At 43.6% G+C, this 27,368-nt stretch overlaps 1 protein-coding gene across 2 annotated transcripts in view; it reads right to left on the bottom strand.

Annotated features, from left to right (window-relative positions):
- OPHN1 (oligophrenin 1) overlaps nt 1–25,774 on the bottom strand; it is a 115,964-nt gene extending 90,190 nt beyond the window's left edge. For both annotated transcript variants that reach the window (XM_066580981.1, XM_066580980.1), the window contains exon 1: nt 25,615–25,774. In XM_066580981.1, coding sequence (XP_066437078.1) covers nt 25,615–25,768 — 154 coding nt within the window. In that variant the 5' untranslated portion in view covers nt 25,769–25,774. The remainder of the gene's footprint in view (nt 1–25,614) is intronic.
- Nucleotides 25,775–27,368: the final 1,594 nt, after the last annotated feature.

A 27,368-nucleotide genomic window follows, 5' to 3' on the forward strand; every position in this document is an offset into this window, starting at 1 on the left:
ATTAAACGAAAAATAGAACTCTTGAAAACCCCATAACAAAAAGTTCTAGAACTTTCTAATATACGTACTTTGGGTTTCATTTTCTCTTGATTTCAAAGATATTAGCTTGCTGAGAGAGAACGAGAACACTCTTCACTGGATATGGTTAGGGCTCTCTCACATGAGCGGTATTTATCCACGTATTATGAGCGTGGGTTTTGTGCGCATAATATGTGATAACAAACTTACATCACTTTAAACAGTGCCCATCACACACAGCGCGCGACATACACCATCATGGCGCGTATTACGTGCGCACAAACACAGCAAGGTAGTGTATGGGGATTTGTCGGCAGGCAGCGGTATGGAATGCATTGCGTATTGTTTCGTGCTTCCCGCGCGGGAGATATGGGCGCGGTGAACGCAGTACTGTTCAAAAGAAGATACAATTTTATCCGGTCCCACTATTGCTCTGTGATCGCAATGCGTCTGTAGCAGCTGAACAAATCTGACAGTTTGTGACCATGTATCAGACTGGACTCCAGTTCCTCATGCTGCCCCATCATATACAGCACTGCTTGGTTATAGTCCCTATGAGTTTAATAGAAATGTTTTAAATGACCTAACGTGCAGTTTTAGCCTCATTTACACGAGCGTATTTGCACTCCGTATTGCATGTATATTTTTTATGCGTGGCCTATGGAGAGCTAAAACCCTATTAATTTGCATAGGGGAAAGCATACTCCCCCCCCCCCCCCCCACACACACACACGAAAAAAAACCCTGAAAAACTTAGCATGTCCTATTTTAGTCTGTATTACGAAACAAATAGTCCATTAAAGTCAATGGGATCATGTAACTATGTAGCGGATACACATGATGTATCCATATGCACTGCGTATTTACACATCTAATCAGTGGGACCTTCCTATGTGTTTTTTTTATTTTTTGCACACATGAAAAACCCTAATGAATACAAACAAACAAAAAAAAATGTTCAATAAGCAGGGAATACGCACAATTTCAGTACGTAAAAACATTGCATATTTTAAGGACCAAAACTGAATCCGCCCCCTGAGCAAATGAGCCCTTAAGAAATAGGCCAGACTGGCCTTCTGTATGCAACCGGGAGGGAAGGAACATGCAGCCGTCCGTCTGTTCTACCTCCGGCTTCAAGACGTCACCGACGCTGGAGAGACAATCTGCAAACTTCACAGCATTTTCGGCATGAAATAAATCCTTTTTTATATTGGCAGAACACATTAAAGAGAAGTCTTAATAAAGCCTACAGTAACAGATTAGAGAAGGCAGAAATGGCAATTAACCATTGTTACAATTGTTCCCCCTATGAGTGGAAGTATTCTAAGACCAGAGTTGGGAAACTGCAAGGAACTCCCCATGACTTGATTGCCAGCAGATACAGGTCGGTTTATAGGTCCGAATACCCCCCAACATTTGCGGAAAATTTTTTAAGCCCCACCTTTGTTCCATCTGGAAACACATGGAAAACCTACATTGAACACCCACTTTTATGCAGATTCCATAAACTCCACCCTCTGTAGTCATGTTTCCCCCTTCTGCAGGAGAATACCTCGATAATACGGCACATTTTTGTTTTCAGTTGGATGTATACAGAAGTACAGTAGAGCCCCACAGACTAAGTACTACTGTACATTACATTGTTATACAGAATATATCAGGGAGCGGCTACTTATGGGATAAATCTAAATATTAGACTAGGTTTACTAAAGCTACATCAGGATTCCTTGAAGGCCATTCTTCTTTCGAAAGCTCCTACTTACGTCATTCCAGAAAACGTTATTAATTACCACACACTATAATTACACGGTCAGATTGCTTATTTAGTTATGCAAGTCCAGGTTGGAGAATGCAGTGACATAACAAGTTAACAGATTAGTAATTAGCAAACTAGGAGCTTCACTTTCTTGATGGGGATTAAACAAGTTGTTCTCAGCGCAGCAGATCTGTTCTTCTACAAACTCCAGGACACAAACACAACGCCCATCCAAGTTGGACCGCTGCTGGGTTTCCACATATGGCGAGCACATGCTACGATGGAGGGGCGCGTGTTTAGCCCACAGAGTCCTCGGAGAAGGGTGGGTGGTTCAGGGCTGAGCTCAAACGGCTGATGCAGGATTCCAAGACACTTTCCCTGACAACAGCCGCAAAGCAACGTGAAACTCCGGAAACTATTCATCACCGAACTATTGGGCAGATAGAGCTCTCTAGGAGAGATAGCAGAAGGTCAAAGGGTTTACGAGGGCTGACAGAACACTGGAAGTGAACTAGGAACACAGAGTAGGAAACCTGCTTCTCATTTATGGCTTGTTAGGAAAGAACAGAACAACATTGTGCTGCTTGGATAATTGCACCAACACAGAATACAGCGGGCTCACAGTTAGGAGCCCCCTGCATTCATCAGAGGAACACTCGCCCCATCTGGACCCCTTCCTCCCGGATTTACATTCACCCATGGACATTTGGCATGGAAATTGTATGTACTCTTGGGCTTTGGGTTCTCCAAGGTTATTCCAATTCTACCAAAAAAAACAGATAGATTATTTGGCTTCCAATGAAATTGGCCCTAGTTATGTGAAACCAGATTGTCACCCCCTCATATCAGTCCCTTTCACAATCTCCTTACAGCACTGTGGAATACACTGGGGCCATAACAGCAATAGAAAGTAAAATATCACAATTCAAACAATAAATAAATTAAAAAAACGCTAAGGCCTCATGTCCATGGGGAAAATCAGGCCCGCCGCAGATTCTTCATACAGAATCCCACAGCGGGTCTCTCCTTTCCCGCGGACATGAGGCCTAAAAAGAAGAATTTACTTACCTGTCCGGACGCTGCAGATCTGCCCTCCGTCGCAGCCGGATCTTCTTTCTTCAGCCCGGCGGATGTGCTTGGCACGCCATCAGCGTGCCGCGCGCATGCGCTGTGCACTTTTTTTTGTTTTTAAATCCTGCTCTCCCACACCGGAGAGCAGGAATACAGCTGCGGGTGTGCCGCGGATCCGGACGGCCTCCGTAGGCTTCAATGGAAGCCTGTGGGAGCCGTCCCCGCGGGAGACCCGCACTAAAAATGGAGCATGCTGCGGGTGTTTTCCCGCACACGCAATCCGCGCCTCAAGGGAAAATGACATCTGCAGGTATTTAATTACCTGCGGGTGTCCAATGCATCCCTATTGGACGAGGATTATGCGTGCGGGTGACCCTCTGCGGATCTGTCCCTGTGGACATGAGGCCTTAATCTACCTACTTGCTGACTAAATTCGTTGTATCCATAGAGATTCATTTATTCATATGTTGGGAGGATAGGTGTCAGCATACCTTTTTTGGTTACACAGAGTAGCACAGTGGATTTACGCTATTTTGTACAATGCAATACAGTAAAAAAAAAAAGGGGGGGGGGACCACATGGTATAGATTTTTTTTCTAGGCTTTATTTTCAACAATAGGAGTCTATTGGCTATAGCATATATAGGGGATATAAAAAGTCTACACACCCCTGTTAAAATGCCACGTTGAGAAGCCCGGCAAAGGTGAATCATTGCAGATTTATTTCCACCAACGATGTGTCCCATTATCTGTACAATTCCACTAAAAAACAAATAAGTCATTTAGGGTGGGTGGCAAAATAACAAAAGTAAAATAATGTGTTTGCACCCTCTTATACTCGGGATGTGTTTGTGTTCAGAATTAGCCAATCACATCAGAAAGCAATTGCCAGAATATTATTTTTCTGCACGTTAGTGTTCTTTTACTGTGCAATAAGGTAAGACACAATGGTTTATTGTATAAAATAAATGCAAGGGATCAGAGAACATGATTGGAGAAAGACATTTAGACTTAAAGGGGTTGTCCCGCCAATCAGGAGGCTGGAATCGGCACATGTGATGGGGGCGGAGCTACGCGATGATGCGTACAAGGGGCGGAGCCAGAACGCCGCTGCTGCCGGACCGAGCCGAAGGGAAAAGACCCATCTCCGCAAGCGCGTCTAATCGGGCGATTAGACGCTGAAGTTAGACGGCACCATGGCGATGGGGACGCTAGCTACGGAGCAGGTAAGTGAATAACTTCTGTATGGCTCATATTTAATGCACGATGTATATTACAAAGTGCATTAATATGGCCATACAGAAGTGTATAACCCCACTTGCTGCCGCGAGACCACCCCTTTAATGCTTCCAACTTATCTTCAGAAATAAAGTCATATGTTATAACACTCAGTGTCTACGCAAACTCCTTTAAAAACTTTCAGGACTAAGGTGTTAATCTTATTACTACTGGAAAAATAGAAGGCAGCCAAGTGTGGGGTTGTGAGGGGTACAATATCAAACTCCAGATTTCTACTCAACCAATATGTCTTGGCGTATCATTGTCTACCAAAGATAAACAAAGTTCTTAAATCCCAAGGAAGAAGATTCATTCCCCATTTCATATGACTTGGTGTTAAGAAGGAGACCCAAAGGGCCTTTAGACTAAGTTCAACTGTTTAGGGTTCCTTAATATGGGCCAATTTTAGGCCTGCTGTCATAAGCTCCAATTGGTGCTTACTTACACTTTATTTTATACACAACCCAAGAATGGCTAGTATGGGGACAAGAGATTGCTACTATGATTCTTCATCCCTATAGAGCCAGCTTTATGCTTGCTGAAAACCAACAATCAAACAATTGTTTGCTCGTTCATTGATCATTGGCCCTGACGATCGGGTGAACGTTTGTGCCTGATAACTGGGCTGTATAGAAGGGCCTTTATTCCTAGAACCCCATTATTTGATGTTAATTTTGGAGACAACTGTGAACAATCTAAAGTACATGGGTATGATAAGAACATAGAGGGTAGAAAGATCCACTGCGCTGATAGGTTTTCCACTGACCAATCCTCATTCATCATCCCTGGCATATGCACTCTTCTTACCTGCATAGACATAACACATACATTGAGTTTGGCAGGTTGGTTAGCTACATTGGGAATGACAACTTGCTATAAGGCCTCCTGCACACGACCGGGTCGGATCCAGCATACGGGATCTCGTAGAAGGATTCGACCCCATGCCCGGTCGGTGACCCTGATCACTTGTCCCGATTCTTCTTCCTCTGTCCTGCAGGAACGCCGGCCGTTGTAGTTATCTACAATCTACATAACAGTTCACAGTTTTATAAAACTCCCCTCATTATATTTAATGTGTATCCATTACATAAAGGAAATACAAAATAAAGGGGGACTTTCACAATGAGTTATTAGACTGGCTAAATGGAAAAAGGAAATGTGCAGAGCTACCATTAACAGGAAAACTGCCGATTTCCCGCTCATCATACTTAAGATTCTAGTGGGACTTCTGTTGTTCTTGTGGGCTTTTTGGTCTTTCTTCAGTAAATGCACAAAAGGTTAACCTTGATAAACCCATAATTTTCCACGTCAGCTGGTGTTACTATGTATATAGCAGTCTTCACCAGAACACATGAACAATACATTTACATTTTCCAGTAACACCTCGTGAGAGAGCTGCAACTGTCCAGGGTGGAAACTCAGGTTCCTTCTACTACATCTGTAAGATTAACTCCCTGCAGGTCCAACACGGCCAAGACATCTCCTCAGTTATCAACTCATTAGAACAGGAACTTACAGCAGAATTTATAGTATAATAATATAAATATCCACTCACAGACTTTACCTTCAGCACGGGGTGAAAAGAGAAGTACCCTGGTAGTCTGCGCACAGCCTACTGTACACACATGGTTCACATCACAAGGATCCTTCAATACATTTAAAGAGTCAGAATGGAAAAAATACCCAGAAATTCCACCATTGTTTTTAGGTTACGATTTTCCAGTATTCACCTTTATTAAAAGTAACATGCTGATTTTCTTATTTGGATCAGCACAATCACTACAATACCAAGTTTATATAGTTTTTTTTTTTTTACTACTTTTGCATATTAAAACACTTTTAAAGAAGAAAAACTTAATCTGCATTCAATCTGCCGCATTCTAAGATCCAAAGTATGTTTATTTTTGGGCAAAGGAGCTCTGTGAGGGCTTGTTTTATTGCGTAGAGAAAAATAAAGAAAAATAGCAATTCTGGCATTACTGTTTAAAATCATTTTTATGTTGTATACCATGGGCGATAAATAACAAAATGCTTTTATTGTCTGAGTCAATGCGATAGAAATAGTTTCTCGAAATTTTGGGGGTATTTTATCTATTAGAAAAAAGGTTTTTACATGGAAAAAAACACATTTATTCTTAAACTGGACTTGCTTTTCTTTCAAATAAACGTTATTGAACTTTTTTTGAGACTATTTTCAACTATCACTTGAAGATGTGATAGTTCAGTTGTTAGGATAATACACTGCATTACTTATGTAGTGCATCCTACTAAGCATATGACAACAGCAGCCTATTAGGCTCTGCCGCAGTCGTGACCTCATAGGCAGAGTTACATGGAGGCCTTTGTCAGGCTTCTAGCTGCCATTGGAACCCATTAGTACCTTGCGATCACACTCTGGGGTGCCAATGGGTGACTGAAGGAGCCCACACTCCCTGCTTACATGCTGCAGTTGCTCTTGATTGTAGAGTGTAAGGGGTTAAACTAGCAGCATCGGAGGTTTTTCTGCTACTAGTGACTACAGCGGAGCCTGGCTGTTAGTACTCGGCCAAATCACCGACCTAAAAAGATGCATGTGCAAGCAGAAAGCCCATTAGCAAGATCAGTAAAAAGCAGTATTGGCCGACACTAAGGGGTTAAAGCAGTTTACACTCAGTTTCTGTGATACAAAAAAGCTGTATAGTCAATCGCCAGCATAGACATAGTGTTAAATGCTAGAATCCTGTGCATGCAATCACTAATTACACAGTACACTAAGCTCCACAACGAAACCATATTCAGTTAACTTCACCTAGAGGTGTCTGCAGGTAGCCAGAATGTTATCATTCAACTACATGCAGGGAATTTGGAGCAACTAACAAAAAAAACGAATTCCAGCCAGAAGAAACGAGTCAGCATAAAACACAGAACCTCAAAATGATAAAAGGTGGCTATTTGTCACTAATCAAACTACTAACGACGACCTTTCCGTGTGTGCGTGAGTGACTTACATGCTCCGCCCCTGAACACATAACGGTGATGTCATCGAAACGGTCCTCACTCCCAGTGAGGAAGTTACATGCTCTGCCACTGATCACATGATGGTAACCTCATCACAGGTCCTGTATGCACACGGCTGCTGTCCGGCTAGGTGTTCCATAGCAACTGAGGCCGCATGGAGTTTGTAGTCCGCCCGTAATCTGCACAAGGATGCAGGACTTTTGATGACATCACCATCATGTGATCAGGGGCAGAGCATTACAATTACGTCATCACAGGTCCTTCATCTCCAGGGCTGTGCTGCTTCTGATCCCTGTTGTATGGTATGAAAAATGTATGTAGCAGAGATGTGTGTGAGACATGCAAGTAGCAGAGCTGTGTGGCGCATTGCACCACCAGAAACACTGGTACTATCATTTCCTAGTAATTACTAGTGGATGTATAACCATTAAATATTTTCAGAAATTCCAGAATAAGCATATTTAAAAGTAAGAATAAGTTTTGTGGGGAAATACTTTTGTCTGCATCAAAGCTTCCTGGGCAGCAAAAACCACACAACCTTCAAAAGGGAAAAGAAATTAACAAGATTTTGCAACATATTGAAAATAACACATAGATGAACTTCAAATACCGCAATACTGTATTAGGCCAGTTTCACATCTGCAGCAGAACATCTCAGTTGCAGATTCAGGCCCCCTGTCCACGGACGTGTATTCGCCGGCGGTAAGCAGCCAGCGAATCATGCCGGACGACGCTTTTCATAGCATTGCTAAGGAAAGTGCTGGCCCCTGTCTACAAGCAGAGAACCACTGCGATTCTCCTCTCGCGGCGGGCAATTCGCAGCATGCTGCGAATTGCCCCGATTCTCCGCTGCCAGCCTATTACATAGGGCTGACCGGCAGAGATTCGACGGCGGTTCCTGCTCCCACAGGACTTCGCAACGCCAGTGGTCAGCCGGCCTAGCTGCAAATACTGGAACCAGCGCTGCATGCAGAGCTTTTTCTTCCATCCCAAGAACCAGGCAGCTGGGCGGACCCCATTAGTCAGTAGGATCCGCCCGGCGGTCCTCTGTCCCATCTAGAGTCGGAACCGCTCTGGCACGAAGGAATCCCCAGCGCAACTGTGAAAGCACCCTCATTAGGGTATGTTCATTCGGCTTTCTTTGCATCATATAGGACACTGAATTTGCACTTATTCCATATCAATGCTGTGATGCTAGGAATGGTCAGTAGCAAACAAAGACCTGGCCGCCAAAGAACGTGCTGGTTTGATACTATTAAGACCGACACCAACATACAAATGATCAAACTGAAAGAAACGGTACAAAACAGAACCGCGTGGAGAGCGCCGATCCATAAAGTGTCCGAGAGTCGCCCCGACTAAACGGATGAAGATAAGATCTAAGTGAGCCCAATACAACCCCCATCCCAAACTGTTTCTTCTACCTACTGATCAGTTTCCATCTCCCCACCTGCTCTAAGCAGATGATTGTTAGATATATTCTTCGCTTTCTGCTGTGACGTTTACAGCCATTCCCAGCATGCAACACGCTAGGACTGTTCTGCAGGGAAAATGCCTCTCACCAACTTTAGCCCTTCCCAATACCTTTAAGGTAGCAAAGTTTACCACAGTACCAATTTGCTTCTTGTCAGCAGAACTACACACTGTGGGGAGTATGATGTGACCCGAGTCAGGAACACGGAATATACCAAGCATCAGCAATGCAAGCATATGGCAAAGTTAGTGTTTCATGTATGATTAGGACGGGGGTTGGGAGAAAAAACAAATAATAAAACAGTTGGAAAACCCTTTATGAATGGACTTACTTGTTCTTTGCATAGGGTAGAACAGTATACATAGGAAAAAGGAGGGCGGAGCTGGGGGTAGGGGGGTGTCCGAGGCACCTCCCTGCTGTTATATGGTCTAACTCTGATAACAGCATTGTGTCCATCCTCTGTTCTACCCTGCAGGTCCCTTGCCTCCAGAACAGGGGGGAGTGTTTAGACTACTCTCGTTACACTGTGCTTCAGTAAACCAAAATTATCTAGTGGCCCTTTTATATTTGGGAAGAATGGTCGGTGATCCAGGGATTAATCCGATCGCCAGATTGGAGTCGGAAAGGAATTTTTTTCCCTTAAAAATGGGGAAAATTGACTTCTACTTCATGATTTGCTTGTTTTTTTTTTTGCCTTCCTCTGGATCAACAATGGGGGGGGGGGGGTGATAGGCTGAACTGATGGAAATATGTCTTTTTTCGGCCAAAAATACTATGCTACAAAAAAGGGATAAGAAAGAACTGTAGTAATGACATTGTAAAGGAGGGCTCAAGGTATCTTATCTATACAATCTGGATGTATAGTGACATTTTTACTGTCAACCAGAGGGTGGCTTAACTACTAGGAAAAAAAATGGGAAAATAATCTTGTAGTTGGTCACAGAGGATCTTGAAATAAAACTGTTCAAAAGTATACTTGAAAACATTTGAATGATTCTAAGCAGGATTTAACATCCTGGAGTGGGGAGATCCAGGACTGTATACATGTCAGGACACATCTGGCCCTGCAGTGAATGGCCTGCCGGCAGCGCCCTCGGCGACCCTGCCCGCTCACAACTCCTTTTTTTTGGCTAAGGTAAACAAGGGCATACTTGTTCGGAGGAGGCAGTAGCAGACTCAGCATGTCCTACATACAACATCTTCTTTGTTAGGGCCCTTTTTTCCTGCCACTTCAATGAGAACTGAGTGTGAAGCTCAAAGTCTGTTTTCTCTTCCGCAGTGCTGCCACCAGCAAGAACTAAACTGTCACTTACCAACCTAAACACAGTCACTGCTGGTGCCGTCTTAAATATGGTTTACCCTATACCCATACGGAGGGTTTTATATCTTCAGGACAGTCCTGTCTGGACTCAAGCCTATCCCTCGTGATCGGTACGAGCTGCTCAGCGACCACGCTAGTACGGCAGAGCGAGTTTTTACTTGTCATGAAAGAACCTCAGCCGATCATCAAACCCTCCTCAAGCTGCGGCTGTTCAGCTGGATTTTAAAGGGAATGGGTCATCAAAAAAATCAAAGTATTGTGTTAAACATATATTTTTACGAATCTTTTGTGATTTTTTTTATTCATGTTCGATCACAATCTGTATTTTTTAAAAATCCTAAAATCCTGCATTTTTCACTCTGACCACAGAGCCGATGAGGAGTCCTTCTCTTCCTGATCAGTAGGTCGAGAAGATTTGTAGCAGTCATCTCACTAACATCACGGCAGGATAAAGGGCCATTTACACGGGACGATTAGCAAACAAAACTGAGAGATAATCGCCCTGTGTCAATGCAAAAAAAAAAAAATCGTTTACTATTCGTTCGCTTCTTGTTATTGCTGACTTTTAGTCAGCATAGAAAACATCATTGGATCGTGGGATTCTCGCTCAATGAAAACGCTCCCCGCTCATATCTTTATGTAGAAGCGGTCCAGCGGTGATCTCTGCCTGTCTAAAGGCTCTGCATGACCGCTAACGACCTTAGCGGTGACGTCAGCTCTGTTGCAGTCGATTACACGACTTTCATCCTGTCTAAATGGGACATTACACTGAGAAGTAACACCTACTGTGTTTGCCCCAAAATAAGACCCTGCCTTATATTATTTTTTGCTCCAAAAGAGGCAGAGGGTATTCTACTAACAAAGCAAGCACCGTCCGGATCCCTCCCGCTGGTCTCTACCGTTCCGGACAGGCTTGCTTGCAGTTCTCAGCGCCAAAAGAACATCACTTGCTGGTAACGGGGGTTTGTAAACCCCGCCTCCAACAAGCGATTGCTCGGATTGGTTCTTGAGCACCGCTGCTCAGCCAATCACAGCCATTCAATGAATGGCTGGCTGTAATTGCTTCATCGAGCGCTACAGTGATTCTACATTGGCGCTGAGAACTACAAGCAACCTGCCCGAAACTGCTGAGACCAGCAGGAGGGACCTGGACGGTGCCTGCTAGGTAAGTATTGCTCTTTGTTTTCCCACGTAATGTAGCTAGTGCTCATTTTCGGGGGATGGCTTATATTTCAAGCCACCCCTTCCCATCCCACCCCGAAAATCAGGGTAGGGCTTATTTTAGTGGCAAGTCTTACTTTCGGGGAAACACTGTATATGTAGATAATCCACCATTCACAACTGTGACTATCTACTACCCTCCATGCAAAATGACCCCTGCACAAGTCAGAGCATGTATAGAACAGTCTCCCATACAAGTCAATGGGTCCCCTCCTGACCATTGTGTGACTGGCCCATGAAGCTGCTGTAAAGTATCTCTCTAAAGGCTGTTAAATGTAGCTTAGGAGAGACGACCACCCCCTGAGCAGCTCGTAAAAAAAAAAAAAAATCTACAATCAGAAAATAACAGTTTACAAAAAGGCTTCACAAACTGGTTTTAATTTATACAAAAAATGTTATTGACATAGTCCCTGTAAGAATGTGAATGTAGGGGATTATGTATAGAATAACTGAATGTTGTCCCCGTTCTTCCAATTCTTTTATTTCGGCACATGAGGAAATCTTCTCTCTTCCTTGGGGTGAAGTGTTCCTTATCGCTGCGGAATTATCAGTAAGCTTAGCGTTGTGTCAATACTGATCGGCTGTAAGACGGGCAAAAGTCAGATACTTGTTCTCCTTCTATGTCTGAAACATATTACAAGTCTCAAGCTTTACTGCAGTTCTTACCATTCAACTCCAAGGGCGGGTTATTAGCAAAAATAAGGAGTGGATTTGTATAGATTAAAAAAAGAGAGATAAAGAAGGTTCTGTTCACTTTAACCCTTTCCAATCCAATTTGTATCCAGGTTTTCCTAGGGGGCTTACTCTTTTTCTGCCGTTATACAATGGCGCTATATGCTGGCTAAAGCCAGTACTGCATGAGGTGACACGTTGGATAGTCTCCGACAGCAGAAAGGCTGGCAATATACAGCAAGAGAACCCCAATGGATGTTTTCCAACATCAGAGCTGTACAGTCTTAAATCATAATGTCTTCAGGAGGTCAGACATGGGATTGGAAAGGGTTAAAAGGGAATTCTGGGACTTCTTAAATGTTTTTCTATTGATGACTGAAAGGTTCTGGAAGCTTAGATCCAAGCCGATCAGCTGATTCCTGGGGCCACTGGCAACAGACAATTCTGACCATAGCGTGGCGGCCCAGGTTGGTATTGCATGCGCAGCTCCAATTAAATTCAATGGGTGCTGGACTGCAGAACCAACCCCGGCTGCTGGGCTATGGTCAGTGCTTTCTGCTTCGTGGCTGACTGCAGTGACAACTACCTCAGGAATAATATATCTGGCATTGCTCCGATATAAAAGGAAGACATGACATTAAAGGGGTATTCTGGGACTTTAATTATTTTCTATTGATGACCAACAGGGACCCGCCACTCAGATCCCCACCGGTGGATCACCTGCTCCAGCGCTGTCACCCATACAAGTCTATGGGAGATTAAGCGCATAAGAACCTTAAAAAAAAAAAAAAATTTTTCAAAAGTCAGATTTTCGTGCAGCGCACAACCTTCACCGGCTGACAACACTGGATTGCGGATGAGGGCAAGAATAAAAAAAAAATACATCACCCTGCTCCCTGTCACGCCGTCTTAAAAAAAATAAAAATAAATACATAAAATAATGGAAAACAGAAATGAAAAGCCTGGAGGCTGGGTGACCGCTGGTGTGAATGAGCCCCATTTCAGGTATGTTTCAATACTTTGGGCATTTGATAGCTTTCTGCAGTTTATTATTACCACAGCCTTTTGCTACGCTATTTGTCCATTACGTTTGTGGCAGAAGTAGTCTATTCAGGGGATCAGACTTAATCCATCTTGTTAATAGTAAATAACAGTTTTTATAAAAATGTGCCAAAATAAGCTTTTAAATATATTTTTAACTCCACAATGATAGAAAATGTTTCCGCATAACTGACGAGGTCAAACTAAAAAAGTGCCACGACAGCTAAAACTATACACTATAGAGCAAAAGAACGAAGTGTTATACAACAAGCACAGAATTGCAAAACATTGCACAGTAGTTCCTGGAAGACAATCCTCTTCTTCCTCTAAACTCAAGTCAACACTTTACTGGGCAGCTATGTGTAATCTGTAGCAGCCAACGTATGGCATGTCTAAGCTATGCCAAGAAGTAACCCCGAATATACAACCTCAGGGAAATCAGAGCAGTCCTCACATGGAGAGTATTCAGGCCACTCCCATACAGGCGATTGAAACACCCGCTTAAAAACGCTGTACGGCGCCTCCACCGATTTCAATGGGGCTTTTCAAACACTGTCTGTTCTATTTTAGTGCATTTCAGTCATTTTTAACGCACCGCATCATTCATTGCAGTGATGCTTGAAAACACTGTGGAACGCATTTGAAAAGGCTGATAAACGCAGAGATTTTACCAACACCTGTATGAGACCGCCGGTCATTCGCAATATAGGAATGGCTGGTACACAAGGTCGGCTGTCCTCACAGCTGGAATCCGCTGCGGATCTCTCGCATGTGATATCCGGTCCGCCCGTGTGAACCGTATTAAAGACATGCACTATGTATTGTGTCCAACAGTATCCAACAAGCTTAAAAGGGGTTCCTGAAGATCTCCACATGCATGGAGTAAGGGTCGCCATTGCATGCCTCTGCTCCATTCATTTCAATGGGAGCGTCAGAAACTGGTGGAGTTTTATGTGCACCAAATAGAATTATGTAACATGTTAAATTTTGATAAACCTGGCAAATCTGTGTAACATCCTGGGACTGTTCGCAATGAGTTATTCTCCAACATACACAGAATGCAAATGCTAGAAACTTGCTGAATTCAAAGGAGGAAGTGGAAAGTATATTTATTTAGTGGCAGGCGGTTTTTCGTGTATGTAAGCAAGTTTATATTTGTAGTTTGGCTGGTAGTTTGAGTTTTCACGTCTGGAATGCGTGTTCCATATATTCACTATATAAATTACAAGAGTATGGATGATTTCTTTACTAAAGTGTCCAGAATTAGTTTTTTTTTAACACTGGTTCTTTACCTGCGTGTTGAATTAATTGAAATAAGTGAAGTCAGCTCTGCATGCACTGGCATGCTGGTGATCTATGGTGGGTTCGGTCTAATAAACGATAGCCAACATGACTGGTGCAATACAAAAGGATGGTGGACAAAAAAAAAGTTAAATAATCCATCTTCTATCAGAAATTGAGGCTTATTGCTATCACTAAATGTATACAAGAAGCAAACATTGAAAGCATACCTAAGGAAGGCTGGATCTCTAACTCTCAGTGTTCCTTGAGCTGGTGGGAGAAGACTGCTGCTATGATGTCTTCTATACACTGCACAGAAAGAAGAAGTATTCTGCTCCTCAGCTCTTCTAGCACACACATAGATATTCTCTATTCTGTGGATGTGCTCAAACTTGAAATTCTGGTACATTTAAAAGTGTTTTTCCATTAATGACATTTATCCCTTACACACAGGATAGGATATAAATGTATGATCGCCGGGCTATGGGACAGAGGAATATTGCCAAGCGCATTGATCTCCCTCCTTTCCACAGAAATGACTGGAAGTGTAGTCATGCATGGGGTAATTTGGGGTACAGATGTCGAGATCACCGAGTTCCCAGCGGTCGGACCCCTTGCAATGTCAAATTTATCCTATAAGGGATACATATCACTTGCGGGAAATCCCTTTTATTTAAGTCCAGTAAATTGGTAATCAGACTTGTTGTGGAGTCCACAGATGTGGCAGTTGTCGACATCAGTTTCAGACACGTAGGAACAAGGGGTGATGACTAGAGATGAGCGAGCATACTCGCTAAGGACAATTACTCGATCGAGCATTGTCCTTAGCGAGTATCTCCCTGCTTGGAAGAAAAGGTTCAGCTGCCGGCGCGGGTGAGAGGCGAGTTGCGGCAGTGAGCAGGGGGGAGCGCGGGGGAGAGAGGGAGAGAGAGATCTCCCCTCCGTTCCTCCCCGCTCTCCCCCACCGCTCCCCGCCGGCAGCCGAATCTTTTCTTCCGAGCGGGCAGGTACTCGCTAAGGGCAATGCTCGATCGAGTAATTGCCCTTAGCGAGTATGCTCGCTCATCTCTAGTGACGACAAGGGGTGGAGTGGACCTAGAAGATTCAAGAACCCGGTCATGGCATGTTTCTTTGCTAGCCAGCGTATAGCAGGGTGCTTTACAAAGGAATTTTACACTGACACTTCACTTGCCATGGCCTCAGTCTTTAGGGTCACATGACCACAATACCAGATGGCTGGATACCAAGGAAAGTGACTTCCTCCCAAGGAGTTCATGTTTTAAAGCGGAAAAAGGACCTAAAGTGGAGCATCAAGCACAAAAGACACCAGGGGAAAATAGGGGGAACTCTGGCCAGAGTTAGGGGAACGACTAGTTAAGACCTCGTTATTTATACCTGGTATAACCACCCCCTTCTTTCTCCCATGTTACCTACTGTCTCCACTCGCACCTACTGAACCTCTGCCACCTTCTGGGTCACTCTCTACCCACAGAGTTTTTGCCACTACTGGTTTCCTACCTCTCAATCTCACTCAAAGAGTCAGGTCAGTATCTCTACCTATAGCTTTGTGTGGCCCCTCCCCTAAATGAGTCATTGCCACCTTTTGTACTCCATGTCCCCTTCCCTTGACAGATGCCGTGGAACCTTCAGACCCAGTCACCTGCTTCTGTCCCAGGGACATTTTTCCCCATGCCTCGACTCGACCGGGCATGTGCTTTCTATGGGAAGCGGAGGAGAGTAGACTGATGCGATATACCAGGCATGTAAAATTCAATATGCCCAATGCTACCTCCCTGCTACATCATCCATCTGGTGAAGAGTCGGGAGGCCTCCATGCACATTGATAGTCACCTGGTCTTGCTGACTTCTCTCATATGTGTATGTAGGGGGCCTTTACTAGCCTATATGACCTAGGTCTCTCAACAGTGCAATAGAGCTGTCATTAGCTCACCCACCTTCTAATGATAACTCATTATGTCCCAATCTACACAGGAAAGCTGACAAATGAGCTACAAAAAAATATAAAGTATCCTTTGTGAACAAATTTCAAAACTGTACGTAAATTGACAGAAAAAAAAAAAGCATCAAAAAGTAAAATGTCATTTTTTGAGGATACATTCCCTTTAAGGTTCCATCTGGTAGCTCTATGGAAGCTGATGAAGTGATTGATGTACATTAACAGATCTCTGCTCCCTAGATTAATGGCACCATAGAACAAACACAGAGTTTACTTTTAATAACCCAGATCCTCAGTTAGTGCATTCAACCTGGATGATCTACAGCTCGCCTCCTGCGTCTCCAGCATACATGTCTTCAGCTAGGGTCACATAGGACACGGGTGACACAGCAGCAGTGTTTTTGCATTACCTGATTACATACCAGGCATATTTATAGGTGCTTTAATTATAGGATGACACATATCAGACACACAAGTACTGTGTTACCCAACATCTAATTAGAGGTCCTAATTTTAAATGTTCTCCAGTGCAATTTTGTGAAACGTCAAAATGCTACTTGAACTAGTCCACAACCAGATACTTCTTACTAGGTCAAGGGCAGTTATAAAAAAAAAAAAAAAAAAATTCGCCAAACTATTACAATATTAGGAGCTCATGAATATTCACATGCAATATTTTTAAAATTTGAAGAACAGAACGTAATTAGTGGAAATTGTAGAGAGTTTAAGAAAAAAAAAATTATAATTTAAATAAAAAGTCACAAGAAATGAAGGAACAAACATGTCCTACACCGCACTGGACAAACTTCCCTCCCTGAACAATTTTATTCTTTAAATTAAGGTTCATTCACATCAGTGTCAGAAGTTTTGTCAGTTCGCTGAATTCTGTTAAAAGCCAGGAAAAAAAATAGTGCAGCATGTTGCACTATTTCATCCTGTAAAAAGCTGGGTACTGAACAGACCACATTATAGCCAACAGGGTCAATTTAACATCATTCCGTTATAGGATGGTTCTGTTAGACAACTGGGTGCCGTTTTCCTGTTCCCATAAAGGAAAAATTCGAAATCTCTGCAACCATTTTGACTTTTGAGCTGGTCCCACCCCTTTTTTTTTTAAGAGGGGGGTGGGCCTTAGTGGTAGGAGCATGGCGGATTGCAGCCTGTAAGATTTATTATGATGTATGTCGGAAACCGCTAGTAATAAACTTGCCACACTTCACTACTGGGAACCCGCATATACAACACTAGTCCAACTAAACTTCCAACTTAGTCTTACCAGGTTAATAAAATAGTAACATAAAAGGATACATGACTAAGATTGGCATTTCACACACCGGCCTTAGTAATGTGCCCACTGGTGTAAGAAGTGACAAATTTATTAAGAAGCTAACGCCTATTAATAAAATCTGCCATATCTCTGGTTGTCCCATGCACTAGAATGGCCCATTTATGACACAGGTGAGACGGCGTAGACTCGCGCTACAATTTCTGAAAGTTTCTGGCATAAATGATAGTAAATTTGTTGGGCCATGGGTCCCACCTGCTTCCAAGAAGCCCAGCTCACTTTTTGAAAACGCATCAAGGCTAGTGAAGAAAGATCTAAAGATTGCAATTTTTTGCCAAATTAGGTCTTCTACAAAAATGTGTGACTTTAAAGGCATCTGGGGTACAACACACATGAAACCACCCCTAAAGAATTGCTATGTATGTCAGTACACAAGAAATACGTGGAAAAGCCTAGCACCGTATAACGAGTATTTGCATCTACTTATTGCTTTAAAAGAGGTAGCCCACAATCCAACATTTTTTTTTTTTCAAAACCCCTGTAGCTTCCAAAGTCCATAAAAGAAATACTGAATCAGTGTAGGGCCCTTTAAACTAAACAATCTGTTCAGATTCTGGCTTAATCACAAAAATCTGAGTGAACAATCATTCACTAGTTTTCCAGTCCAATTCCCACATTGCTCCACCATTCCGCTCTGGTACCACTGTTGGAGAGTATGAAGCTACATTTCCTAGGGTCAACTTGCATCTTATCCCTGTTCCTACTTTTTATTATATTTCTGAGTATAATCTTACATATGAAATAACTCCGGTTGTTGACAACTTTCACCTTGTTAGTTTAACAAGGACCGGTCATGTCCTCATATTAACAGGGCCCTCCGCACAGCTTTGCAGCCGCGGCCCCGCTGATTCCAACAAGGTCTCTTTTTTCCGTCTACTCCCTCCCATTCCCCCCTTACAGGCTTTACTTTTGGTGTGAATGTGCCAGGCGAGTGGTGCCCACTGCTCACTGTCAATCAAGTCTGATATCACCCATTGACCGTGAGCATTGGGGACCGTCCACTTGACACATTCACAGCTTTGGGAACTGAAACTTAAAAAAACTTTAAGAGGAGAAAGGGAGGGAGTAGAGAAAAAAGAAAAGACATCACTGAGGTCAGCAGTGAGAGAATAATTACAATACAAAGTCCCTGCTCAGTTATATACTACATTATCAGTTTATAGACTTCGCTTCATTATAAGGGTGGGGGTTAGTGACAAACTCACGAAGGGACCATAAATGAACTTTAACCAGACAAGACTTGTTCGATCCTGATAGCCATTTGCTTACTATGTAAAGGTTAATAGTAAAAGCACATACTTGGCTGTAGCGGCAAACACAACCAAGTAGCGCCTAATGAAAGCGAGACTCGGAATGTAGCAGTGGGCATGCACAATTCACATGTGCAGAGCGGTGGGCGAAACTATGCAATTCCAGCACAGGGACAGATCCACTATGGAAAGCTAGTTGGTTTTTGAGCATGAGGTACCTAAAAATTCTGAACCACTGGTGGTCATAACCAGTAGTCACAAGGTAATAACATACACAAATTGTTGAAAGTTGTAGGCACTAATGACACAAGGGGTGTCATAGCATTCACTCATAAGGTCACTTTTATTTAACTTCTGTACTTATAACTTTAAAGGTACTTAGTGTACTTTGCATAAGTCAACTGTCTTTGTGCCATCCTTGCTCCAGTTTCTCTGTTCGACCTCATTCCTCTTAAACCATCTGTGGCAACGTCAGCAGGACATATAGCACCTACTGGTGGTTGACGTGGCCTATCTTCAGGGCATGCTTGGCTGTAAACTCAGCCGAGTGGTGCCTACAGACAGTTGGGTGTCTACTGAGCAGGTGCAATATGTGGTGTAAACCAAGCGTGCTCACCATGACTAGTAACACTTGCCAAACACACCACTTTATACTAGGCCTCTGAACATGGAAGGAGAGAGAAGCTCACCATGCATGATTGTCTGGCAGCTACAGAACTACTGTTGGACGTGACCAGTAGTTACAAAGTACCAACAAAGAACACTAGGGTACTTTGGTGGGGGGGGGGGGGGGCAAATGCTCAAAAACCATACATCTTGGTGTATTGAATGTATCTAGGCATTAATTTTACGCATAGAGTACCACGACCTTTACTTTTGGTTGTGGGACTAATCCTTTGGCTCCAAGTTCAAACCATGGTTAGGAATGATATAATCGTCATATGGATTCTAGGTCAGGGTAGTACAATAGGCACCAGATATTACTAGATATTTTTCTGTAATTCCTCAAAAGCGTCTTTTAAATTTTAAAGGGGTTGTCTCGCGGCAAACATCAAAATTTTACCTTACCCCATTCCCCCTGTCACCCCCTGGCATAAAATAGCAATTTAAAGCGGTTTTTAAGCCGCTTGCTACTCACCGATCCGACGAAATATGAACTTTAAAAAATCTTCTGCCTAAGATGGCTGCCGGTCCTTTCCCAGGGATGCACTGCTGTTTTCTCCCATGGTGCACCGTGGGTCTTCTCCCATGGTGCACCATGGGCTCTGTGCGTTCCATTGCCGATTCCAGCCTCCTGATTGGCTGGAATCGGCACACGTGACGGGGGCGGAGCTACGCGATGACGCTTAGAAGGGGCGGAGCCAGAACGCCGCTCGTGCCGGACCGAAGAGAAGCCAGAAGACCCTTCTGCGCAAGCGCGTCTAAAAACGCCAGAAGACAGCAGAATTAGACGGATCCATGGAGACGGGGACGTTAGCAACGGAGCAGGTAAGTGAATAACTTCTGTATGGCTCATATTTAATGCACGACGTATATTACAAAGTGTATTAATATGGCCATACAGAAGTGTATAACCCCACTTGCTGCCGCGGGATAACCCCTTTAAGCTCTAAAGTTGAAGCACGTTGGGGGTTTCTGACATACTATAAAAGTACAAAGGGAGATGGGGAAGAAAAGTGGTCTTCGCTCTCTTCATTCTTTCCTGAACAAGGGTTAGAAAGTAATATCTATTCTAATTTGTCACAATAGAAAAGTCATATTTATCATCAATAGTATTTAGACCGACTTAGAAATACAAAAGGATTGAAATTCCCCTTTACGTCACATTCAGAAGTGGTGGATTTGTTGTAGATCCCCAACCAAGTACTGAAGAATACAGAATCCCACTCACATACTGCAAAACCCCGGGGGAGTTACATGGCAGAGAGGACTACACGTGACGGATGTACATGATGTCAGCCTTCACGGGAGGACACAGGAGAAGGCTTAGGTGGGCATACTGGCGAAGTGGGTCAGATCAAAAGTGGTTTTATATATTGGTTCTAAAAACAACTGATCTGTACTAATAAAATGTTTAATAAAAGTAAGATCACAAAGTTTCTCTTAGTTATTTTTGAAAGTCCTTCCGGACTGCTCTTTAGCATATGGAGATGCTATGCATATCTAGGCGTCTCCGTAGTAACAGACAACAAGCAAACACTGTGTAGTCCTATACTCCCATCCCATTCCTATTTATTCCTAACATACGTTTAATGGGATAAAAAAAAATAAAAATAAGCATAGGTTAACTTCAGGTTGAGGCTACATAGGATTAGGGTATTAATGTATCTTGACACCACCGGAAGCTAGGGGTTTGACAGGAGGAACGCCTGTCACACCCCCAGCTCTCAATAGGGTCAAGAGCAGAAGGTTCTAGGAGCTGACATGAGTAGCTGTAAATGCTGCCATGTTTGGCCTGTAACATGGCAGGATTTACATTTTATAATCTAAGGCAAAGAAGCACAGATACCCTCACCCAAAGCCTGCAGGGCTCTGTGCTGCGAGGTAGTTAGTGTCCGCCAGCTCTGTAATAGGTCACCACCGGTACCCCAATGCCATTCCATGTGGAGGCTCTGTCTCACCAGCTGCCTCTGTGCTTTAAGTTCTGTGTACCGGCCGCCGCTGTCTCACTGCTGTGTGACCAGTGCTCCCACGCTGCATCTGTAGGCTCCGTGCCGGCTGCTGCCTAAGTGCTGGAACGTTGGTGACGGCGGCGCTTCCCAGCTCACAGCTACCAAAGCTGCGGGCATTTAGGGGGAAGGGAAGCGCTTGTCGATCGGCGTGGATACAGACGCTTAACGGCGCTAAGCAGTCCGCTTGACGCCACGTAGCAGTCCCTGATGCCCAGGACACCCTGCACTTCTTCAGTGATTGTGGTTCCTCCTTGGGGGGGTGCAAGCGCCCACCACTGTATGCTTTTGCAAAAAAAAGGTTAGTGGGCTTCCAGAACCTGAAGGCTCACCGACTCTGCAGCCAATCAGGTACAGGGGGCGTCACCCCCCTGTCAATCTTGACTCCACCAGGATTTCCTGGTGGCATCAAGATACACAAATACCGGATTAGTTTGCAACCATGGTGACATATAGTGCGGCCTATGAGCTGTACACACAAAACGGTAAGGCATTTTTAATCAACACTTTTTGCAAAATTGCTTAATTTTTATGTTAGATGCACAAGTGTAATAAATAACTTGGTTACTAATGTAGCCTTCACTTCAATTGGCCTCTAGTGTAGACAAATATACACAGGTCTGCACAGTTTTGCAGCCTAAAAAGCAAAACACAGGAACAGTCTACAATTTGGTGCTTCTTAAGCCTAGCAAGGAGTCCAGATAACCAAGTGAAGAAATGATGGGCCTCATAGAGCAAAATGGTCTCAAAGTTACCCTGCAGCAACCAGAGCCCAGGATTCAATTTTTTTCAGCGCTGCTCTGAAAATTAAAGTTGATCACACATTAGTTGCTGTGGATAAAATGGCCAAGCTTGTCCGAGTATTCATAGGAGGCCCGATGAATGCTACTATTCACAATGTTAATTTATTATGCAGCATTAGACATACCGTAATAAAAACAGATATTTCTGTCCGCTTTCATCTAGGCATACATAAAGCCGAGAATCCACTGCAGTGCAGCTCTGGTTACATTAGACTTCGCTCCAACTTACCTGCAATGTAGAAATATCCATGGCAACAACTGTTTAGAAATCTAAAATAGCAGATGACATCTCGGCTTCTATTGGCTGAGCAAAGTTCTGTATGTTGTATAATTAGACTGTGCAAAAGAAAAAAAAAACCCTAAAGAACTGCAAAAGCCAGATGGAATAATGTGTCTCATTCCACGTGCTCCGCAGCCCCCACATAACGAGAGTTCTTAATTATACGCAGCTCACATGTCCTACTGCAGAGAGAGCCTGTGTGACAGTCTGGATGCTGCACCATATTGCTTCTTCTCCGGCCAGATGGATTGATAGACTATTTACAGAAAACTTCTGACAGCTCAGATCTTCCAAGGAGAGACAGTTCTTTCCAGCTCTCATATCGCACCATCTTATTAACAGGGTTTTCCCACTAATCATATTTAGCACCTATACACAGGAAAGCACTGTCACAGTGTTCAGTGACAAGGGGACTCCCCGCGGGGCTGAAGGAATCCCCTGCCACAGCTGTGGCAGAGGATCACAATGTTCTTCCATTGCTTTCAATGAATGGCTGAGCACTGCCTCGGATTGGCTGAGCGCTGTGACCAATCATAGGCAGCACTCAGCTGTCATTCAATGAATGGCTGAGTGCTGTCTTTGATTGGCTGAGTGCTCGGCCAATCAGACACAGCCCTTTCAGGAGGCGGGGATTTTTAAATCCCCGGCTGCTGAAAGAGCTTCAGAACAGTACCTGGGAGCCAAACGACAAGATGCGCTGGAGCCCCAACAGTGGCAAAGAGGTGAATATATATATATTTTTTTTACACAAGCTAGGGATGATTTTCAGGGTTTATATTCCAAGCTCTTCCCCAAAAATCACTGCGGGGGTTGCCTGCATCCCATTGCTTTCAATGGGGCCGGCGGCTGTAGCACTGGTCCCATTGAAAGTAATGGACATGGAGCCATGGTCATGCACATTTTGCTAATGCGTGGAGCAATTGTTTTTTTTTTTTGCGCACATAGGTGCACAAAAAAAATGCTCATCTGACTCTAAAACATAAATGTACAAAGACTAAAATATCTCAGACTTACACATTAGGATCATTCATATAAGCAGGCAATCAACGTTTCTGCAGATCTTTGGCATGTAGGAGAAAAGTTTGCATACCCAGGAAAAATCCGCAGAAGAAAGAAGAAAACACAGGGCGATTAAAAAAAAAAAAAGTGCAAAAGTAAAAGACGATTAATTTCTTCGTACATGAATTGTCATAATTGACACAAGATAAAAACGCCAAGTTTTTAATCCACCAGGGATTTACCTTATCTGTGTATATAGTGCCTTATGTAAGCCTCCAACAGAGAAGTCATTATATCCCCTCCCCGCTAATGTTAGAGGCAGCTCTGCTCATCATATCCTGGTCTATACAGCAAAGCTCAAAAATGAGCTGCAGAAATAAAGAACATGCCAGCTTATTGTGTATGCTCCAGCAGCTGGTGGGAAAGGTCACATAGTTCAGACTTTTTTATATGGATTAAAAATTAACAGCACATTCCCAGATGATACTTTCATTTTAAAGGCACCCCCACAGGTCAGAAACAATCATGAGTCCACCCAAAGAACATAGACATTTTTTTACATGAAAAATGAGCAGTCAGCTGACAGTTTCCACAGGTCTTTACTGTATTTGTACACAGTTCATGCTATTGCCACATACCTACTCCTTGTTTTCAGACACACCTCAGGCACATTGTGAAGCAAAGCCAGTAAAAAAAAGCCAATAATCACAGGCGGTAAAACCCAATATGACAGACTTACATATTTTAAACAGACACTACAACCAGATCGCAACTGCCTTGTGTCCAAGTACACACATATTGGAGTCCGTGTATTGTAATAACCCTTTTGCACCGGGCGAGAATCTCGTTTGCCCGAGCTGGGCAGCGTGTTTAGCGTGTTCTCGTTCAATGTTTCCCATTCCTACGTGATACACTGAATGATCAGCGCTGAAGCTGCATGAGCCGGCGCTGATTTTTATGCCGCTGAAACTGAATGTGATTGTTTTCAGTAAGAGAAACCAAGTAATCTTGTAGATATGATACCTTTTAATGGCTAACAAAAATACATGATGTTACAGCGAGCTTTCGAACCTCTCAGATCCTTCCTCAGGCGTAATGGAGCACATCTAAAGACAAATTTACTACAACACATGATCACATGGGAGGGGAGGAACCATGGCGAACTTGATTTGCACTAGATAAATACTAGAGACAGAGGGTAAGAGGGCACAGACATGTTGGGATCAATAGCATTTCCATAAATACCAGGGAGGGATGACCATAACAGTAAATAAATAGTCCAGTGACAAGGAATGTGAACGCTCTCCTTCAGACCAGCAAACAAGGCAGATGGAACAATACCTCTGCAGCGCCACCTGGCAGCATTCCTTCAAATCAATGGATGAATTTTTAACCAAATCTATAGAACAATGATTGGGAATAGCACCCCTTCTGGGTGTTCTCCTTGGGGGAGAGACAATGCCATCCCCCGACCCCCCCAGGTGTCTCCACACACCCCCTGGTGCTCTCCTAAAGGAGACCGCTCTTGACCTCCTTCAGACCTTTCATATTCTCCACTGATGCAAGAACCCCGCTCCGAGGTTCATTCCATTCTTGAGGGTATCAAAAATGGCCATAAATTATACTCCCAAAATCTTCTGTGACGCTGCGATTTGAAGTTGCCCTTCAGCATAATAACTCTCATTTGCTCTATGTTGTGTCCGTGACCACAAAAATGTTTTGCCACAAGTATTTCAGTATTTCCCCTCTCAAATTGTGTGCGATGAGATCTCATCCTGGCTCTCAGTTTTTGTCCCCTTTCCGCAATATAAAGCCCCTCCGACAGGACGTTCACTGCACAGGACCAGGTACACAACATCGGGCATGGAACATGTGAATCTTGTAGCCCTGCTGTGTGTTGGGGATCCGTATCCTGTCCGTGGTCCGTACATGTGAGCGCACTATTCTCATTCTTCGATGGCCAACGTTTAAACTGAATGATCATCACGATGAACCATTTTCTGATCTACGATCATTCCATGTTAACGAAGGATAAGCGACACTAAAGTACAACGCAAGTTGTGGAAGCATCAAGGTAATGGAAAGTGTGAAGTAATGCAATCATACATTGTTGACTTCCAGCCCAGGCACATTAACGAATATAGAAACAATTAAGTGATGTGGCTCTAAAGGTTCAGCTTACCTTTTATAGCGGTGATGAGAGCATTTCCATCCTTTATCACATCCTTAATGAATTTATTGCTCCTCTCCAGCTCCTGTTCATAACCCTTCAGACTCTCTCTGAACGCCGGGCTGTCCAAGTAGCAGTCGCTGAATTCCAAGGGAGTATGACCCATTGTTGCTCCTGAGGATACAAGGCAAATAATGTTACATGTCCTGGTGTCACGGTCTTTGGTGCGTTTCACTTCCAACCAGGGCATGACCTGCATGAAATTTGTGTAATCTCCTTTGTATAGGTTTCCCTTTGGAAATCCCAGTTTCTCCCCACAGAGTATAAATATGCAGACATGCTAATTGGCTTCCCAGAACATAAGCACTTATTTCCATCCTGTCATAATGAAAATGCACTTATACATATAAAGGAATAGGAGCGTGTTGGCATGTCTGTCCCCCGTTACTTAGGGCAAGGTAAAAACTGGGATACGGGCCACGATGGGATATGTATGCACTAAACTAGGACTTTGGACTCATAATAGGGGAGATCAAAATTGGTGCAAGCAAAAAAGTGGAGAAGTTGCTATAACAACAAATTAGGATTAGAGATGAGCGAGCATACTCGCTAAGGGCAATTGCTCGAGCGAGTATTATCCTTAGCGAGTACCTGCCCGCTCGGAAGAAAAGATTCGGGTGCCGGCGCGGGTGAGCGGTGAGTTGCGGGCGGGAGTGAGCAGGGGGGAGAGAGGGAGAAAGAGAGGAGAAGAGAGAGAAAGAGAGAAAGAGAGAGAGAAAAGAGAAAGAGGAGAAAGAGAGAAAGAGAGAAGAAGAGAGAAAGAGAGAAGAGAAGAGAGAAAGAGAGAAAGAGAGGGAAAGAGAGAAAGAGAGAAAGAGAGAGAAGAGAGAAAGAGAGAAAGAGAAGAGAGAGAAAGAGAGAAAGAGAGAGAAAGAGAGAAAGAGAGAAAGAAGAGAAAGAGAGGAAAGAAGAAGAGAGAGAAAGGAGAGAAGAGAGAGAGAGAAAGAGAGAAAGAGAAGAGAAAGAGAGAAGAGAGAAGGAGAAGAAAGAGAGAGAAAGAGAGAAAGAAGAGAGAGAAGAGAGAAGAAAGAGAGAAGAGAAGAAAGAGAGAAAGAGAAGAAAGAGAAGAAAGAGAGAAGAGAAAGAAGAGAAGAAGAGAGAGAAAGAGAAGAAAGAGAGAAAGAAGATGAAGAGAGAAAGAAAGAGAGAAGAGAGAAAGAAGAGAAAGAGAGAAAGAAAGAGAGAAAGAGAGAGAAGAGAGAAAGATCTCCCCTCCGTCCCCCCCGCCCCTCCGCTCTTCGCCCTCCCCCCCCCCCACCCCCTCCCGCCGCCAGCACCCAAATCTTTTCTTCCAAGTGGGCAGGTACTCACTAAAGACAATGCTCGCTCGAGTAATTGCCCTTAGCGAGTATGCGCGCTCATCTCTAATTAGGATACATTTACCATTGTCTCAGAGGCGAGAGTTTCATTCCTCGATATGGCAACTTCTTATCGGCACTAGTACTCATACGTTTCCCAAAATGTTTCCTAGCTGCCACCAAAATGCACAAACAGGCTTTATTTGGTTGCCCAATGTACAGTTACTGTGTAAAAGTTTTAGGCAGGTGTGGAAAAAAAAAAAATTAAAAAAAAAAAAAAAAAAAAATCGCTGCAAAGAAAACTTCTAAAACAGAAGGGTTATAGTTTTTTGGTGAATTTACAAGAGAAATTAAACAAGGAGGAAAACGAAGGCCATTCTCACACGACCGAATTTGAAGCGGTAAAAA

This window comes from Eleutherodactylus coqui, chromosome 10 (genome assembly GCF_035609145.1).
Source record: "Eleutherodactylus coqui strain aEleCoq1 chromosome 10, aEleCoq1.hap1, whole genome shotgun sequence".
Taxonomy (NCBI): domain Eukaryota; kingdom Metazoa; phylum Chordata; class Amphibia; order Anura; family Eleutherodactylidae; genus Eleutherodactylus; species Eleutherodactylus coqui.